This window comes from Ranitomeya variabilis, chromosome 4, assembly GCF_051348905.1.
Source record: "Ranitomeya variabilis isolate aRanVar5 chromosome 4, aRanVar5.hap1, whole genome shotgun sequence".
Classification (NCBI taxonomy): Eukaryota; Metazoa; Chordata; class Amphibia; order Anura; family Dendrobatidae; genus Ranitomeya; species Ranitomeya variabilis.
The window spans coordinates 527,838,909-527,854,725 of NC_135235.1; the positions used below are offsets into that span (position 1 = coordinate 527,838,909).

At 46.9% G+C, this 15,817-nt stretch overlaps 1 protein-coding gene across 1 annotated transcript; it reads left to right on the forward strand.

Moving 5' to 3' along the window:
• The first annotated feature begins 1,499 nt into the window (after positions 1-1,499).
• On the forward strand, positions 1,500-14,896 carry RPL19 (ribosomal protein L19). The gene is made up of 6 exons (XM_077252330.1): positions 1,500-1,554; positions 3,074-3,180; positions 3,268-3,390; positions 4,614-4,734; positions 13,385-13,495; positions 14,701-14,896. The coding sequence occupies exons 1-6, from the start codon at positions 1,550-1,552 to the stop codon at positions 14,825-14,827; spliced, it is 594 nt and encodes a 197-aa protein (XP_077108445.1). The 5' UTR covers positions 1,500-1,549; the 3' UTR covers positions 14,828-14,896.
• Positions 14,897-15,817: the final 921 nt, after the last annotated feature.

The following is a 15,817-nucleotide window of genomic DNA, read 5'->3' on the forward strand; positions in this document are numbered from 1 at the left end:
AGCACAGCCCACGTAGTATATAACACAGCCCACGTAGTATGTAACAATGCCCACGCAGTATAACACTGCCCACATAGTATATAACACAACCCACGTAATATATAGCACAGTCCACGTTGTATATAACACTGCCCCCGCAGTATATAACGCTGCCCACGTAGTATATAACACTGCCCACGTAATATATAGCACAGCCCACGTAGTATATAACACTGCCCACGTAATATATAGCACAGCCCACGTAGTATATAACACAGCCCACGTACTATATAACACAGCCCACGTAATATATAGCACAGCCCATGTAATATATAACACTGCCCCCGCAGTATATAACACTGCCCACGTAGTATATAACACTGCTCACGTAATATATAGCACAGCCCACGTAGTATATAGCAGCCACGCAGTATATAACACAGCCCAAGTACTATATAGCAGTGTGGGCACCATATCCCCGTAAAAAAAAAAAAAAAAAAGTTATATACTCACCTTCCGGCGGCTCCCGGATCCAGGCGAGGCGTTTAGCGATGCTCCTCGCGACGCTTCGGTCCCAAGAATGCATTGCGGTCTCGCGAGATTATGACGTAGCGGTCTCACGAGAGCGCTACGTCATCATCTCGCGAGACTGCAATGCATGGCCCGGAGCATCGCGAGGAACAGGAAAGGCGCCGGAAGGTGAGAATAGCACGATTTTTTTTATTTTTTTTTATTATTTTTAACATTAGATCTTTTTACTATTGATGCTGCATAGGCAGCATCAATAGTAAAGAGTTTGTCACATAGGGTTAATAGCAGCGTTAACAGACTGCGTTACACCGCGTTATGCCGCGGTGTAACGCAGTCGGTTTAACGGACAGCTACAACGCTATGTGGCGACTTGGGATTTCCGTGACAGAAAGACGGAAGTGACCCTTAGACAATTATATAGTAGATACATCACATACACAAGTAAAAATTTATTTTTTAGAAAAACTCCTTGCTGCCCACAGCAACCAATCACGTCGCAGCATTCTAATTTCAACAGCGGAATACAAAATGTGCTGTTGCTATGAGCAACAAAGACTTTTTTTCAAAATGAGTTTCATGACGTATGTTACTAGGACAGAAGGACTACATGCGATCACGTGACAGACAGACACGCACAGCCACACGCTAACCCCTCCCTTTTAGCACACAAGCCCCGCCCTTTCAGACTTCATTTCACCAGGTCGCCATTTTAAGTTTTTCATTCCTCCGCCCACGTGATTGTGAGCACCAGATGACAGACTACGCATGCGCGGATCTAGACTAAACTACTTTCTCTAACACAGGGGTGCTATTTTACTAATAATTCACCATTATGGTTTGTTAGTGGAAATACATTTTTATCCCTACTAGTTATACTTTAATATTATAGTCTCTTTAGTTGTATTTCAGGGCTGAATAAACGCTGCGGCTTCATACTGAGTTTAGCCCGTCCCTTTATTCGCAGTGGGATTACCCCTTGTAATAATGGTACTGACCGAGCGACTTCCTTTCCTTTCCGAGCTGAAGCTGAGCAGCCGCCATGAGGTGAGGGGCCGGGGAGCCCTAGAAAACGGGCAGAGAACGTGGTCGTGGGACACGTAGTGGGCTAGTGAGGTCATGGGCACGGGTCACAGGCGGCCGGTGCTGCTGACCGTACTACCTGTGGCCTGGCCTCCCGAGGCGGGCCGCTGACTTGTGACAGGCTGTGGCCGCGGGACACATATATATTAGCGGCCATGGTGTGCAGCAGAGGCCGGTAACGTGCGGTACGTGCTGGGTCCGTAGAGGATGTACACCTATATGGACCCAGGAACACCGCAAAACCTACGTCCATGTCTGCCGTCAGTGAATAGGAATCTAATGCTCCCAGGGTGTACTCACTTATGCGGGGGCTCCCTGCGGCCTTCACATACAGCCTTTCCCACTCTCTGGGCCGCCCTCTTGGGGGCAGCGGACTTGCACAAGGATGAGCCCACTTCTGTTTGGGGTTTCAGTCTTGAGTAAATGACCTGTGTGCCCAGTACATGGGACTGCCAGTGTAGGAGCCCAAGCTGCCTGTCCAGGATGTGGATCATGGTGCCCTGTGAAGAGCGGCCCCTGCAGACTCCACGAATTTGACATGAATGGATACATTTTCAGCGTTGTATGACGCTGGCAGACACAATGGTGATTTTCCTGGTTATTTTACACTAGCTGTGCCAGGGTTGCTGCTCTATGGCATATTGCCATCAGATTAGTTTGATTTTTGCCAATTACCAGAATAAATGATCAGATGTAATCACAGGGGTCCTACCTGCTTGTGTGAATTCTATGGGATTTATCTAAAACTGGTCATAGATGTGAGAGCACTCAGTCATCGGGCATCCCCCGAATTCACCCACCCCATACACCAGATCGATTGCCTCAACTGAGCATTCATCTGTTACATTTTTTTTTCTTATACGTGAAGAAAGATGTTGCTAAACTGCTCCAGTCCTTCTATTTCCCGACATCTTTTGTATAAGGATAGTCATTAGACAGATTCGGATGACTTTTGTCTAATAGATTGGGGGTCTTGTCTTGGAGAGGTACTACGTCTTGTCGCAGAGATAGAGGTCACTGGCATAGACTAACATGCAGTCCTCTAGCTTGTAGTGTATAACGCCCAGCATGCTGGGAGCTGAAGTTCTGCATCAGCCTGGGCACACAGTTGGGGAGACCCACTGATTCATAAGCCAGGAATCTAGCTGTGTTCTTATGGATTTTTTTTGTAGTTATAAGACTTGTTACATCCTGATGACTTCATGATTTTATGGTGTGGTTGTAATGACTTCTAAATGTTTACTTTTTTTTTTTTTCTGCTGAAAGGGAAAACTGGCAGCTGGACAGATATTTGCCTTCAGATATTTTCTTATATAAAACTGAGACCAGTGGATACCAGTTACCTTTGGTGCCGATTGTCTTCACATTGACAAATGGTTAGGTTGAAACCTGGTGACTGGCTATGTGATAAATGCACGTGGATGAGTAGTTTCCCCTCAGATCATGTGAATCTGCTTTTAGTAACATTCTTTCCTTTTTGTAGTATGCTCAGACTGCAGAAGAGGCTCGCCTCCAGCGTGCTGCGCTGCGGCAAGAAAAAGGTATGGCTGGATCCAAATGAAACCAACGAGATTGCTAATGCCAATTCCCGTAAGTGTCCTCTCTGGTATCGTCCTTTTTGTGACAATATCTGATATGTGAGGTTTGCATGACCCTCCATTTTTCTTATCCTTCTAGGTCAGCAAATCAGGAAGCTGGTTAAGGATGGTCTGATTATCCGTAAACCAGTGACCGTCCACTCTCGTGCTCGTTGTCGTAAGAACACCCTTGCACGTAGAAAGGGCAGACATATGGGCATTGGTGAGTATTTCGGACAGATTTATTGACTTAGGCCGGTTTCAAATGTTATTTTATTGATAAAATGCTATGCATTACAATGGCTATGCCCTGTTTTAATGGTGTTTTGCGACCTGAAGAGGAACCTGTCCATGGGCAGCATGCATCAGACACCGGTTTTATGATTTCAGCCACATGTTTTCTGTGAAACAATTCAGTTTTAGAGGTAAGGCATACCGTATTTTCCGGCGTATAAGACTACTTTTTAACCCCTGAAAATCATCTCAAAAGTCGGGGGTCGTCTTATACGCCGGGTACGGTGTGTGCAAGGAGCGGTCCTGTATGGTTCCCAGGATCTGGAGGAGACGAGACTCTCCTTCAGGCCCTGGGATCCATATTCATGTAAAAAAAAAATAAAAAATATGGGATATACTTACGCTCCGCCGCTCTCAGCGGAGCAAGCGGCGGCCTCCGTTCCTAAGGATGCATTGAGCGAAGGACCTTCGATGACGTCGCGGTCACACGACATTATCGAAGGTCCTTCGCTCAATGCATCCTTAGGAACGGAGGGCACCGCTGAGAGCTGTGGGCCGTCGGAGGGTAAGTATATCCCATATTTTTTATTTTTATTTTTATTTTTTTTTTTTTAACATGAATATGGATCCCAGGGCCTGAAGGAGTCTCCTCTCCTCCAGACCCTGGGAACCATCCGCACCGCACACGCCGTATAAGATGACTAGGCGTATAAGATGACCCCCGTCTTATACAGCGAGTATATCCCAAACTCCATATTTTGTATGGAAAAGTTGGGGGTCGTCTTATACGCCCAGTCGTCCTATACACCAGAAAATACGGTAGTTTAAAAGCTGCAGGTAAGACTAGTGAGACAAGGGGGTTCTGGCAGTTTTTCCCCACCGCTGCCCTGGAGTAACAGGTCTCTCAATACATGTGCATGTAAGAGACCAGTCAGTTGTAGCAGGGTGCAACCACAGGGGACCAAGCTGTGCAAAAGACTAGTCTCTTGTGGAGCTCAGTCCTTGGCGGCATTTTTTAAATGGTTTTCCTAAAACACTAGCATTTCAAGAGTTTTTCATACATGCTGTCCAATCCACGAGCAGTGTATATCAGATGCAGGCTGTATGATTTCAGCTGTCAAGTTTCCTTGATACTGTTATCAGTCATTGCTGGTACACCTCTTTCTGGATTACAAAACTATTTGGGGTTTTTTTGTTTGTTTTTTTATACAGGTAAGCGAAAGGGTACTGCTAATGCTCGTATGCCCGAGAAGCTATGTTGGATGAGGAGGATGAGAATTCTTCGTCGTCTGCTTCGTCGTTATCGTGAGTCCAAGAAAATTGACAGGCATATGTAAGTCTTGCTTGATAAAGGTTTTCTGCCTCCATTTTTGTCCCAAATAACCTCACCTTTTAATCTAAATATTGATTTATTTTCCCACGTGATATCGGGTCACCATAGACTTCCACAAATTAAAAGCTTTGACTTTTGCTTTCTCACACTATGGCCTGATTCATGAAGAATGGTGTTTTGTACTCCAGCTCTTAACCCCTTCCCGACCCATGACGCCTATGCGGCGTCATGGAATGATCGCATCCCTGCAGATCGGGTGAAAGGGTTAATTCCTATTTTACCCGATCTGCAGGGAGAGGGGGAGTTGTACTTCAGCCTAGGGGGGGTGGCTTTGCCCCCACGTGGCTACGATCGCTCTGATTGGCTGTTGAAAGTGCAACAGCCAATCAGAGCAATTTGCAATATTTCACCTATGAAAATGGTGAAATATTGCAATCCAGCCATGGCCGATGCTGCAATAGCATCTGCCATGGCTGGAAATCATGTTCTGGCCCCCCCCACCGCCCCCGATCTCCTCCCCAGTCGTCCGTTATGTGGCCCGGTCCTCTCCGTCCTCCTGTCCGCTCCCCCGTCCTCCTGCCCGCTCCCCCGTGCTCCTGTCCGCTCCCCCCGTCCTCCGATCCCCCCCCCCTGTGCTCCGATCCACCCCCTCATACTTACCGATCCTCCCGAAGTCGGTCCGTCTTCTCCCTGGGCGCCGCCATCTTCCAAGATGGCGGGCGCATGCTCAGTGCGCCCGCCGAATCTGCAGGCTGGCAGATTCGTTACAGGTACATTTTGATCGCTGTGGTAGGTTCTACCACAGCGATCAAAATAAAAAAATAATAAATAAACCCCCCCCCCTTTATCACCCCCATAGGTAGGGACAATAATAAAATAAAGAAAATATTTTTTTTTCTTTTTCCACTAGGGTTAGGGTTAGAACTAGGGTTAGAACTAGGGGTAGGGTTAGGGTTACGGGTAGGGTTAGGGTTAGGGGTAGGGTTATGGCATGTGCACACAGAGCGGATCGGCCGCGGATCCGCAGCAGATCGGCCGCGGATCCGCAGCAGATCGGCCGCGGATCCGCAGCGGATCGGCCGCGGATCGGCCGCGGATCGGCCGCGGATCTGCCGCGGATCTGCCGCGGATCTGCCGCGGATCTGCCGCGGATCTGCCGCGGATCGGCCGCGGATCGGCCGCGGATCGGCCGCGGATCTGCCGCGGATCGGCAGCGGATCGGCCGCGGATCGGCAGCGGATCGGCCGCGGATCCGCAGCGGATCCGCAGCGGATCCGCAGCGGATCCGCAGCGGATCTGCAGCGGATCGGCCGCGGATCTGCAGCGGATCGGCCGCGGATCCGCAGCGGATCGGCCGCGGATCCGCAGCGGATTGGCCGCGGATCCGCAGCGGATTGGCCGCGGATCCGCAGCGGATTGGCCGCGGATCCGCAGCGGATTGGCCGCGGATCCGCAGCGGATTGGCCGCGGATCCGCAGCGGATTGGCCGCGGATCCGCAGCGGATTGGCCGCGGATCCGCAGCGGATTGGCCGCGGATCCGCAGCGGATTGGCCGCGGATCCGCAGCGGATTGGCCGCGGATCCGCAGCGGATTGGCCGCGGATCCGCAGCGGATTGGCCGCGGATCCGCAGCGGATTGGCCGCGGATCCGCAGCGGATTGGCCGCGGATCCGCAGCGGATTGGCCGCGGATCCGCAGCGGATTGGCCGCGGATCCGCAGCGGATTGGCCGCGGATCCGCAGCGGATTGGCCGCGGATCCGCAGCGGATTGGCCGCGGATCCGCAGCGGATTGGCCGCGGATCCGCAGCGGATTGGCCGCGGATCCGCAGCGGATTGGCCGCGGATCCGCAGCGGATTGGCCGCGGATCCGCAGCGGATTGGCCGCGGATCCGCAGCGGATTGGCCGCGGATCCGCAGCGGATTGGCCGCGGATCCGCAGCGGATTGGCCGCGGATCCGCAGCGGATTGGCCGCGGATCCGCAGCGGATTGGCCGCGGATCCGCAGCGGATTGGCCGCGGATCCGCAGCGGATCTGCAGCGGATTGGCTGCGGATCCGCAGCGGATCCGCAGCGGATTGGCCGCGGATCCGCAGCGGATTGGCTGCGGATCCGCAGCGGATCTGCAGCGGATTGGCCGTGGATCTGCAGCGGATTGGCAGCGGATTGGCCGTGGATCCGCAGCGGATTGGCCGCGGATCCGCAGCGGATTGGCCGCTGCAAATTCGAAGCAGTTTTCCATCAGGTTTACAGCATGCTCAGTGCGCCCGCCGAATCTGCAGGCTGGCAGATTCGTTACAGGTACATTTTGATCGCTGTGGTAGGTTCTACCACAGCGATCAAAATAAAAAAATAATAAATAAACCCCCCCCCCTTTATCACCCCCATAGGTAGGGACAATAATAAAATAAAGAAAATATTTTTTTTTCTTTTTCCACTAGGGTTAGGGTTAGAACTAGGGTTAGAACTAGGGGTAGGGTTAGGGTTACGGGTAGGATTAGGGTTAGGGGTAGGGTTATGGCATGTGCACACAGAGCGGATCGGCCGCGGATCCGCAGCAGATCGGCCGCGGATCCGCAGCAGATCGGCCGCGGATCCGCAGCGGATCGGCCGCGGATCTGCCGCGGATCCGCAGCGGATTGGCCGCGGATCCGCAGCGGATTGGCCGCGGATCCGCAGCGGATTGGCTGCGGATCCGCAGCGGATCTGCAGCGGATTGGCTGCGGATCCGCAGCGGATCCGCAGCGGATTGGCCGCGGATCCGCAGCGGATTGGCTGCGGATCCGCAGCGGATCTGCAGCGGATTGGCCGTGGATCTGCAGCGGATTGGCAGCGGATTGGCCGTGGATCCGCAGCGGATTGGCCGCGGATCCGCAGCGGATTGGCCGCTGCAAATTCGAAGCAGTTTTCCATCAGGTTTACAGTACCATGTACACCTAAGGAAAACCAAATCCGCTGTGCCCATGGTGCGGAAAATTCCGTGCAGAAACGCTGCATTGTATTTTCCGCAGCATGTCAATTCTTTGTGCGGATTCCGCAGCGTTTTACACCTGTTCCTCAATAGGAATCCGCAGGTGAAATCCGCACAGAAAAACACTGGAAATCTGCTGTAAATCCGCAGGCAAAACGCAGTGCCTTTTACCTGCAGATTTTTCAAAAATCGTGCGGAAAAATCTCACACGAATCCGCAACGTGGGCACATAGCCTTAGGGTTAGGGTTGGAATTAGAGTTAGGGTTGGAATTAGGGCTAGGGTTTGAAATAGGGTTAAGATTAGGCTTGTGGTTAGGGTTATGGATAGGGTTAGGGGTGTGTTGGGGTTACAGTTGTGGTTAGGGTTGGGATTAGGGTTACGGTTGGGATTAGGGTTAGGATTAGGGTTGGAATTAGGGTTACGGTTGTGTTGCGGTTAGGGTTGTGGTTAGGGGTGTGTTGGGGTTAGGGTTGTGATTAGGGTTATGGCTACAGTTGGGATTAGGATTAGGGGTGTGTTGGGGTTAGTGTTGAAGTTAGAATTGAGGGGTTTCCACTGTTTAGGCACATCAGGGGTCTCCAAACGCAACATGGCGCCACCATTGATTCCAGCCAATCTTGCGTTCAAAAAGTCAAATGGTGCTCCCTCCTTTCCAAGCCCCGACGTGCGCCCAAACAGTGGTTTACCCCCACATTTGGGGTACCAGCGTACTCAGGACAAACTGGGCAACAACTGTTGGGGTCCAATTTCTCCTGTTACCCTTGCAAAAATAAAAAATTACTTGCTAAAACATAATTTTTGAGGAAAGAACAATTATTTTTTATTTTCACGGCTCTGCGTTATAAACTTCTGTGAAGCACTTGGGGGTTGAAAGTGCTCACCACACATCTAGATAAGTTCCTTCGGGGGTCTAGTTTCCAAAATGGGGTCACTTGTGGGGTGTTTCTACTGTTTAGGCACATCAGGGGCTCTGCAAATGCAATGTGACGCCCGCAGACCATTCCATCAAAGTCTGCATTTCAAATGTCACTACTTCCCTTCCGAGCCCTGACGTGTGCCCAAACAGTGGTTTACCCCCACATATGGGGTATCAGCGTACTCACAACAAACTGGGCAACAAATATTGGGGTCCAAATTCTCCTGTTACCCTTGTGAAAATAAAAAATTGCTTGCTAAAACATCTTTTTTGAGGAAAGAAAAATGATTTTTTATTTTCACGGCTCTGCGTTGTAAACTTCTGTGAAGCACTTGGGGGATGAACGTGCTCACCACACATCTAGATAAGTTCCTTGGGGGTCTAGTTTCCAAAATGGGGTCAGTTGTGGGGGGTTTCTACTGTTTAGGCATATCAGGGGCTCTGCAAACGTAACATGATGCCCGCAGACCATTCCATCAAAGTCTGCATTCCAAAACGTCACTACTTCCCTTCCGAGCCCCGGCATGTACCCAAACAGTGGTTTACCCCCACATATGGGGTATCAGCGTACTCAGGAGAAACTGGACAACAACTTTTGGGGTCCAATTTCTCCTGTTACTATTGCAAAAATAAAAAATTCTGGGCTAAAAAAATATTTTTGAGGAAAGGAAACACATTTATTATTTTCACGGCTCTGCGTTATAAACTTCTGTGAAGCACTTGGGGGTTCAAAGTGCTCACCACACATCTAGATAAGTTCCCTTGGGGGTCTAGTTTCCAAAATGGAGTCACTTGTGGGGAGTTCCTACTGTTTAGGCACATCAGGGGCTCTGCAAACGCAACCTGATGCCCGCAGAGCATTCCATCAAAGTCTGCATTTCAAAACATCACTACTTCCCTTCCGAACCCCGACGTGTGCCAAAACAGTGGTTTACCCCCACATATGGGGTATCATCGTACTCAGGAGAAACTGGAAAACAACTTTTGGGGTCCAATTTCTCCTATTACCCTTGGGAAAATAAAAAATTGTGGGCTAAAAAATCATTTTTGAGAAATGAAAAATTATTTTTTATTTTCATGGCTCTGCGTTATAAACTTCTGTGAAGCACTTGGGGGTTCAAAGTGCTCACCACACATCTAGATTAGTTCCTTGGGAGGTCTAGTTTCCAAAATGGGGTCACTTGTGCGGGAGCTCCAATGTTTAGGCACACAGGGGCTCTCCAAACGCGACATGGTGTCCGCTAATGATTGGAGCTAATTTTCCATTCAAAAAGCCAAATGGCGTGCCTTCCCTTCCGAGCCCTGCCGTGCGCCCAAACAGTGGTTTACCCCCACATATGGGGTATCATCGTACTCAGGACAAACTGGACAACAACATTTGGGGTCCAATTTCTCCTATTACCCTTGGGAAAATAAAAAATTCTGGGCTAAAAATCATTTTTGAGGAAAGAAAAATTATTTTTTTATTTTCACGGCTCTGCGTTATAAACTTCTGTGAAGCACCTGGGGGTTATAAGTGCTCACTATGCATCTAGATAAGTTCCTTGGGGGGGCTAGTTTCCAAAATGGGGTCACTTGTAGGGGAGCTCCAATGTTTAGGCACACAGGGGCTCTCCAAACGCGACATGGTGTCCGCTAACGATTGGAGCTAATTTTCCATTCAAAAGGTCAAATGGCACGCCTCCCCTTCCGAGCCTTGCCGTGCACCCAAACAGTGGTTTACCCCCACATATGAGGTATCGGCATACTCAGGAGAAATTGCCCAACAAATTTTAGGATCCATTTTATCCTGTTGCCCATGTGAAAATGAAAGAATTGAGGCTAAAAGAAATTTTGTGTGAAAAAAAAGTACTTTTTCATTTTTGCGGATCAATTTGTGAAGCACCTGGGGGTTTAAAGTGCTCACTATGCCTCTAGATGAGTTCCTTGGGGGGTCTAGTTTCCAAAATGGGGTCACTTGTGGAGGAGCTCCAATGTTTAGGCACACAGGGGCTTTCCAAACGTGACATGGTGTCCGCTAACGATGGAGATAATTTTTCATTCAAAAAGTCAAATGGCGCTCCTTCCCTTCCGAGCCTTACCATGTGCCCAAACAGTGGTTTACCCCCACATGTGAGGTATTGGTGTACTCAGGAGAAATTGCCCAACAAAATTTAGGATCCATTTTATCCTGTTGCCCATGTGAAAATGAAAAAATTGAGGCTAAAATAATTTTTTTGTGAAAAAAAGTACTTTTTCATTTTTACGGATCAATTTGTGAAGCACCTGGGGGTTTAAAGTGCTCACTATTCTTCTAGATAAGTTCCTTGGGGGGTCTAGTTTCCAAAATGGGGTCACTTGTGGGGGAGCTCCAATGTTTAGGCACACGGGGGCTCCAAACGCGACATGGTGTCCGCTAAAGATTGGAGCCAATTTTTCATTGAAAAAGTCAAATGGCGCTCCTTCCCTTCCGAGCCCTGCCGTGCGCCCAAACAGTGGTTTACCCCCACATATGAGGTATCAGCGTACTCAGGACAAATTGGACAACAACGTCCGTGGTCCAGTTTCTCCTTTTACCCTTGGGAAAATAAAAAAACTGTTGCTAAAATATCATTTTTGTGACTAAAAAGTTAAATGTTCATTTTTTACTTCCATGTTGCTTCTGCTGCTGTGAAACACCTGAAGGGTTAATAAACTTCTTGAATGTGGTTTTGAGCACCTTGAGGGGTGCAGTTTTTAGAATGGTGTCACTTTTGGGTATTTTCAGCCATATAGAACCCTCAAACTGACTTCAAATGTGAGGTGGTCCCTAAAAAAAAATGGTTTTGTAAATTTTGTTGTAAAAATGAGAAATCACTGGTCAAATTTTAACCCTTATAACTTCCTAGCAAAAAAAAAAATTGTTTCCAAAATTGTGCTGATGTAAAGTAGACATGTGGGAAATGTTATTTATTAACTATTTTGTGTCACATAACTCTCTGGTTTAACAGAATAAAAATTCAAAATGTGAAAATTGCGAAATTTTCAAAATTTTTGCCAAATTTCCGTTTTTTTCACAAATAAACTCAGAAATTATCGACCTAAATTTACCACTAACATGAAGCCCAATATGTCACGAAAAAACAATCTCAGAATCGCTAGGATCCGTTGAAGCGTTCCTGAGTTATTACCTCATAAAGGGACACTGGTCAGAATTGCAAAAAACGGCAAGGTCATGAAGGGGTTAATGAAAGTTGTGCTGGAGTAAGGTCCATCAAATTCATAAGTCCTTAGCAGGCAGCGGTATACACTTCTGGCCTAAATTAATTTTGTGCCACAAATTGTGATGAGTTTGGCAGCCAGCTTCATTGCATCTCACTTCGATCACTTTGACACTGGTATAAAAAAATGCAGAGGCTTAAAGTGTTTTTTCCAATTTTGAGTTGTGCAGAAATTTGTAAAACATTTCAAAGGAGTTTTTATGCCATAAAATTGGCAAACTTTTCAATGAGTTAAAACGGGTGTTCCCATCTCCAAGATCCTATCCCTATATGTAGTAGTAATACTAGCAAATACTTCTAATTAGAAATGTAGTATAGTTTTTCTGATTCGCTATTTCCTAATGTGCAGGACCGTAGGCGTCCATGGTTTTGACCACTGATATAGTGACAGCTAGTGGTCGTAACCATCCATCCCTAAGGTCCTACAATGCCTGCACATGAGGAAAGTGACTTCGAGAATCAAACTATACTACATTTCTTGTTGGAGGAATTTGCTAATATTATCGCACCTACTACATATTGTGATAGGATCTTGGAGATGGAAATGCCCCTTTTAACCCTTATATTCTTTATAAAGCCATTCAAATCAATAGAAGTAATTAAAAAAAAAAAAAGAAATGGCTTTACAAGACAACTTACTACTAAAGATACATGGCAGATCAGGATCAGACTTCATCAATAAGCTCTCGCATGCGTATGGGATTCGTGTTACTGACAGGGCTGTGCAATATTAGTCCGTGTCCATTTTGGTGGAGTTATAAAATATATAATACATTGGATGCAGGATGTGTTGTAAATGTTTTCATAAGAATTTTGGAGAGTTCTGAAATAAGTAAATGTCTGTTCTGTTCCTGATCTATGGATCTCTGCTTTTAGTTGAGATGAATTTGTGCTGCACTTCATGTATGTGCTCATTAGTGAGACAGGGCTGTGAAGTTAGTCGGGAGTTGGGGAAATTAAGGGGATGGTGGTTTGGCTTACCGACTCCACAGCCCTGGTTATTGGGTTCCTCCTTTGTGGGTGTTAACAAACGTTTCCTGTATAAAACTGAAACTATAGGTTACTGACGCTTTAATTTTGGCTGAATGTGCCATAAATTTCCTGCAATGAATCACCTGCTTGGACCCATACGAATATCATGCACAATAAATCAAGACTAGCGTTGTTGCAGTCCATGTTGCTTATACTGCCTCAGTTTACAGGCTGTCACTAGTGATTTTGCTGAGTAATAAGTTTTCACCTTGTCTAATCAGATCCTTTGTGCGTGAATGCTTTGCTAGGTACCTGATGAAATGGCTGTTATCCATTTGACTTTCACTAATCCACAACTTATTGCAGTTAGATTGTAATGTTTCACGTTGGGAATAAGGATATGTTCACCTTGTCCAATCACTTCTAAAGGGGGAGAAATGCACAGATTTTGCTTTTACTTATCTGCTATTCCAAAATTGCTTCTAGTACATGTGTATCACCTCCAAGGTGATGGCAACATTCATTTAATGGAGTTTTTTTTTCTTTATATAGGTACCACAGCCTGTACTTGAAGGTCAAGGGTAACGTGTTTAAGAACAAGCGTATTCTCATGGAGCACATCCACAAACTGAAGGCAGACAAGGCTCGTAAGAAGATGTTGGCGTAAGTATCTGCTTCAGAGACTAGAAATGGTTACTGGACTGTAAGAGGAGAGATGATCATGAACAAAATTTTTTTTTTTTTTTTTTTCCCCTCACAAAAAAAAAATTATTTAGGATTCTTTGCCTTTGTGATCCTAACTTGTGTTTTAAGCATCTTCTGCTTGTAGCACTCCTGTCTGGAGCTGGTTTTTACACCACCCCCTCACTAACAGTAGTGAAAAATTGCAAGTTCTTAAACTTTGCACATCTGCCCAACCATGCCCACTTTCCCGTTAGCATTACACTATTGCCATAAAATTGTTAAAACTTGCATGTTTCTGCCTAAGTGTGGAAATAAAACATGGCTGTTTCAAAATCGAGGCAAGTCATTTAGATGCTGTTCTTGGTGATTTGTGCTGCAAATTACTGTTTAGCTTCAGTGTTACGTGGCATGGGTCATCCATGAATAACTGTGCAGCCGTGTCTCTCTTGACCTGAACTTGACAGCCTCAGACATGCGGCTGTCAAGTTTGAGCCAGGAAACCTGTGGAAAGTTGATGTATCACGGTCTGTACTCGAACCGTGAAAAATGTGTGAAGGCCCCCACAGATGTTCAGCTGAATCCATTGATGTTGGCTGACTGATCAGTATAGGGGCCTTCTGACGCACCCCAGAAAGATTGTTGGGATTTAAGGGTGCTGCAGTTTCAAATTTTAACACCTGACTTTTTTTTTTTTTTTTTTTTTCAAGGCAGTCTATCTGCACAGGCTGTTGAAACCAAGTACAGGTGCTTATTGCATCCTTGTTGTGGCGAAACATTAAGTGCACCTTTCCAGCAGCTTGTTTGCATCTATCTATGCCCTTCTCTGGCTACATGAAGCCAGAGCTAAAGGGGAAAACAAGGAGATTAAAAAGTGCACTTAAATGTTTGACCATGTCATGGGTGCACCGTGCGCCTGTTGCTGGGTTTGAACAGCCATTCTGAGCTGACGATCCCTATTTAAGCCACTGACAAAACTGTTAGACAGTAACTTTTTCCGCACTCATTTGGTCATACTAGTGTACGGGTCAGTCAGAAGAGATGGCCATCGGCTGAATGATCATTCAGCCAATAATCATCTATCTATATGGGGTGCCATAAGATTTAATGACCACATAGATCATGTCTATGCTTATTTTGTAGTGTTAATCATTACCTCAGTTTAATCGTTACTTTTTCTTTTAAAGTGACCAGGCAGAAGCTCGCAGATCTAAGACAAAGGAGGCAAGGAAACGCCGTGAGGAAAGACTACAGGCCAAGAAAGAGGAGATAGTGAAGACGCTCTCAAAGGAAGAGGAGTCCGGCAAGAAATAAATTGTCTACTCCGTGACATGTATATAGAGTACTGCTCTGTGCAAGCTTAATAAACCATCCTCAACCCTCCAGGGTGTTGTCTGCATGTGTTTCATACCACTCCATTTGTCATCACGTTAGCGTCACACTCCCATCATGTATCAGAAATGGTTTTCAGGCAATTAAATGTCACCCTACCCAAAATACCAACTTCCGATTTGTGATTTCTTTGGCTGGTAGCACACCCTATGCTTTTATTTTTAATGGGTGTAGCAAAAGTTTGTTTTTTATGAAGGGTTAACATACTGACACTTTTTAATCGGCACCCTCCCTATAGCAATATATACACTGCTCAAAAAAAATAAAGGGAATATTAAAATCCCACATCTTAGATATCACTGAAATATTCCAGCTGTAAATCTTTATTCATTTCATAGTGGAATGTGTTGAGAAAAGTAAAACCCCAAAAATATCAACATAAATCACAACTAATATCCCACGGAGGTCTGGAGTTGGAATGATGCTCAAAATTAAAGTGGAAAATGAAGTTACAGGCTGATCCAACTTCAGTGGAAATGCCTCAAGACAAGGAAATGATGCTCAGTAGTGTGTGGCATCCACGTGCCTGTATGACCTTCCTACAACACCTGGGCATGCTCCTGATGAGGCGGCAGATGGTCTCCTGAGGGATCTCCTCCCAGACCTGGACTAAAGCATCCGCCAACTCCTGGACAGGCTGTGGTGCAACGTGACATTGGTGGATGGTGCGAGACATGATGTCCCAGATGTGTTCAATTGTATTCCGGTCTGGGGAATGGGCGGCCCAGTCCATAGCTTCAATGCCTTCATCTTGCAGGAACTGCTGACACTCCAGCCACATGAGGTCTGGCATTGTCCTGCATTAGGAGGAACCCAGGGCCAACCTCACCAGCATATGGTCTCACAAGGGGTCTGAGGATCTCATCTCTGTACCTAGTGGCAGTCAGGCTAACTCTGTCGAGCACATGGAGG

Excerpts from the sequence above, each read along its gene's own strand:
- RPL19 (XM_077252330.1), top strand. Across the intron at positions 4,735-13,384 it reads AAGAAAATTGACAGGCATAT|GTACCACAGCCTGTACTTGA; the intron begins GTAAGTCTTGCT and ends TTCTTTATATAG. Across the intron at positions 13,496-14,700 it reads GCTCGTAAGAAGATGTTGGC|TGACCAGGCAGAAGCTCGCA; the intron begins GTAAGTATCTGC and ends TTTCTTTTAAAG.